The 3,374-nt window shown below is 39.8% G+C and overlaps 1 protein-coding gene across 1 annotated transcript in view; it reads right to left on the minus strand.

Annotated features, from left to right (window-relative positions):
• Nucleotides 1–3,374, minus strand: part of CYP19A1 (cytochrome P450 family 19 subfamily A member 1) — a 35,806-nt gene that overhangs the window by 2,296 nt on the left and 30,136 nt on the right. The window contains exons 6-7 of the mRNA XM_019664247.1: nucleotides 2,518–2,632; nucleotides 1,919–2,089 (exon numbers count right to left, since the gene is read on the minus strand). Coding sequence (XP_019519792.1) covers nucleotides 1,919–2,089; nucleotides 2,518–2,632 — 286 coding nt within the window. The remainder of the gene's footprint in view (nucleotides 1–1,918; nucleotides 2,090–2,517; nucleotides 2,633–3,374) is intronic.

Consider the following 3,374-nt stretch of genomic DNA (forward strand, 5'->3'; position numbering starts at 1 on the left):
TCTCATCAAGAACAACCTGTTGCAGTAGAGTGGTAAGAAGCCCCTCTCTCCCCACAACAATATAGGTGCTTCAGATCAGCCTTCAGTGTGCTAGGGGTTGAAGGACACCCCCACTGTCTCAGATTGGCCTGACATTGGTTAGAGAGGCTTGGATGACTCCCAGAATTGGCAAAGCTTCAGAGTACCCTCAAAAGAGATAACACTTTTGCAGAATCAAAACAGCCCAGGATCCCGAGGCAGCCCTGTCTCCTGTACAACTGCACATTCAGGAAAGGTCTCGCTTGGTTAGGAACTCTAACAGCCCTGCCCCTCACATACTGCTCTTTGTATACTCAAGGGTCTAATAGGGTGTGTTTATGTGGGGTAAGGAAGTAGAAGGGAAGATGACGGAGAAGGTAACCAAAGGTCTTCCCTGGAAAGTCATCACTGTGTGTATCTAGAGGGAGGACGGACACATGTGCAGACGGTTCTGTTGCTTTTTCATCTTTGCAGAAGTCTGTTGAAGTGTCAGGGGGACATCATGGGGCACAAACACTTTTCACCTCTAAGGAAATTGTATTAAAGGCTGATGGTCTCAAGAGAAATTCCCCCCTTGTTCCCTAACTCCATCATTCTATGGCCCTCTCTTTAGTCCACTGAGCTTGCTTGTTGAGTTCTACTTCTCCTACCAGCCCGTGAGCCCCATGAGTACAGCAATGGCACTGGCTTGTTCACCACTGTGCCCCTGCAAGCTGGCACAGTACCTATAACCTGATGCAGGCACTCAAGGGAACATTCTGGAATTTGGAGCCTGAATATCATTCCAAGCTCCTTGCTATCTACCTTGCCAGGCAATTTCCCACCTATAGGTACATATCTATAGGTCTCTTCTTTCACGTATTTAACTCTTCTATGAAATTTCCCCTTATTGTCAACTATTTCAAGCAGCACTCAAATGGTTTTGAAAAGATAGTGCTTTTCCACAACTGAATAACTTGTTTCACAGGGATTGTGTAAAGTCAAAAGAGAAAAGTCAACATCATTACTGATACTTCATCAAATATGTCAGAAATGTGTCCCTAAAAAGATTACCCATGTGAAGGACATTCCAAATAAGGAATTCTGTTTTCTCTAAGAAAGCAATTCTGACTTCTTCTGAATATGGCAGCATTTCCATGGAAGGGTGGTGATGTCAGGAGCAATGGGCAGAATGATGCTAGGGCAGAGGCAAAGAAAGGAAGAGGTAGTGTTGGGAAATGCTGTGCAGGAACCTGGGGGCTCGCTGCAGAGGAGACAGAGAGGGTCAGTAGAAGAAGAGGCCAGCATCCTGGTTCGGGGCCTGAGGGAAGCTTATCACTCCCCTGCCTTGGCCATCAACCTCTCCTCTTCCTTCTGCCACTAACTCGAAGTTCATTTGTGAATGGGCTGCTTGAAACCTGGAAACACTTCTATAAATGATAACCATTCCCTTGGGTGAACCGACAAATGCCTTTTGTTCCTGATGAGGTTGGCAAAACGTTATACACAATCCCAAGTTTGTTGTTAACACAGACAAATACAACCATATATATGTGTTTATGTGCACATAAAAAAAAGACATTGAAGAATACATGCAAACTGCTAACAGTGGTTTCCCCTGCAGAATGGGAATGAGGCTAGGGAGGAGAGTGGAAGGAATTTGGTGTCACTTTCTACTTTACACATCTCTCTATTGTTTGAATTTTTTTTCAGTGAGCATGTATTATTTTTATAATTAAATAAAACACAAAAGAACCATATTTTTAACATATCTGGCATAATGAAAGTGTTACAAAATAACTTGTTTTATTGTTCTCTGGGTGGATTATAATAAAGATTTTGATTGATATCAGATTCTTAGAATATAAGAAGCTGATATTCAGAATGAATTTTTTTCTAGACTCTCTTGTTTATTTGATAAATTCTTACCAACAACAGTCTGGATTTCCTTCATTATTGCCTCTTCAACCTTAGGGTGCTCTGCAATGAGAAATAGCGTGAAGAACACAGACACAGACATGGTGTCTGGTGCTGCGATCAGCATTTCCAAAATGCACTGGTTCACGTTCTCTCTTGTCAGGTCACCACGTTTCTGAATAATTGAAAGAGGAAAGAAAAATTGAAAAAGTAAATCAAAATTTCACAAAAAAAGGGGAGGAGACACTTGAGGATTAACAACCTCACCAAAATGAAATCATAGAAATTACACGTCTCTGTACTTAACTATGAACAGTTTTCATAAACTTCAGCTGAAAACTGAACAATTACCAATTATTCATGTATATAGTGTCTTTGGACTCTCCCATTTTCATATTTTGTATTGTGCAGATACAGAGTAGCTTCAATCTTAAAGGCCAGTCTTACCAGAATGCCTAAGGAGTGAGCAATTTGAGATGAGCATTATAGAGTACTGAAGCAAATACTTAAAGGCAGAAACGTGCAACAATTCTAAGAGGAAATCTTTACACATCTATCATAAACTTATGTTGTGTGGAAATTATGGTTAGTCCACGTCAGTACCTCGGCAAAAATCAACTCAGTGGCAAAATCCATACAGTCTTCCAGTTTGTCTGCTGTGGAAATCCTGTGTCTTTTTTCTTCTGTTAGAACGTCTATGGCATCTTTCAAATCCTTGCTGGGAAAAAAGTGGAAAACATAACCTATCTGTACTCAGTTAAAACATCTAGAAAAATGGATTCATTTGCCATTTGTTTAAATAAAACAGTCTGCTTTGAAGCCATTTGTGCTCATGAATAACTGAATTTATACTTAAGTATTTAGAAATATCCTTAAATTACATATATGTATAGTTCATGTTAAGGAACTAGAGTTAGCTAAGATTTCTAGGCACTGGTAGCAAAATCAAGGCTATAGCCTTTAGTTAAGGGTTAAAAACTGGTACCAAAAGCTAAATCCAATCATGTTTTCTGATTTTTTATTTGGCCAGCACAGTGTTTAAGTTAAAAAGCCAAAACCACAACCAATGAATGTCTTTAGTGGGGGCATGCACTTTCCAGTTTGTCACGGACACCTCCGTTTCCTGTTGTTTTATAGCCATCCAGCCCACTTTTATTTGCCTCGCCCTCAAGACTATTGAGTTTGAGATTTCTGTTGTATAGAATAAATTCAAATGATTGAGTATTATTCTTGATATGTATTCTCATACTTGCAGTTCCTGTCACATAGTAAACACTAAGTAAATATTTGTTGAATGAATGAGTGGATGCATAAATAAGTCTATGCATTTTGACAGTGGAGGGAACAGCACATTGGACAGAGGGTCAGGCTCTAGTCCAGTATGTTCTCTTTCTACATAACCTACTTTAAGTCTCTGAGCCTTATGTCTATTTTAAAGTGAAGAGATCAGACAAGAGGAA

The sequence above is a fragment of the Hipposideros armiger genome, unplaced genomic scaffold (assembly GCF_001890085.2).
Source record: "Hipposideros armiger isolate ML-2016 unplaced genomic scaffold, ASM189008v1 scaffold_12, whole genome shotgun sequence".
In the NCBI taxonomy this organism is placed as follows: Eukaryota; Metazoa; Chordata; class Mammalia; order Chiroptera; family Hipposideridae; genus Hipposideros; species Hipposideros armiger.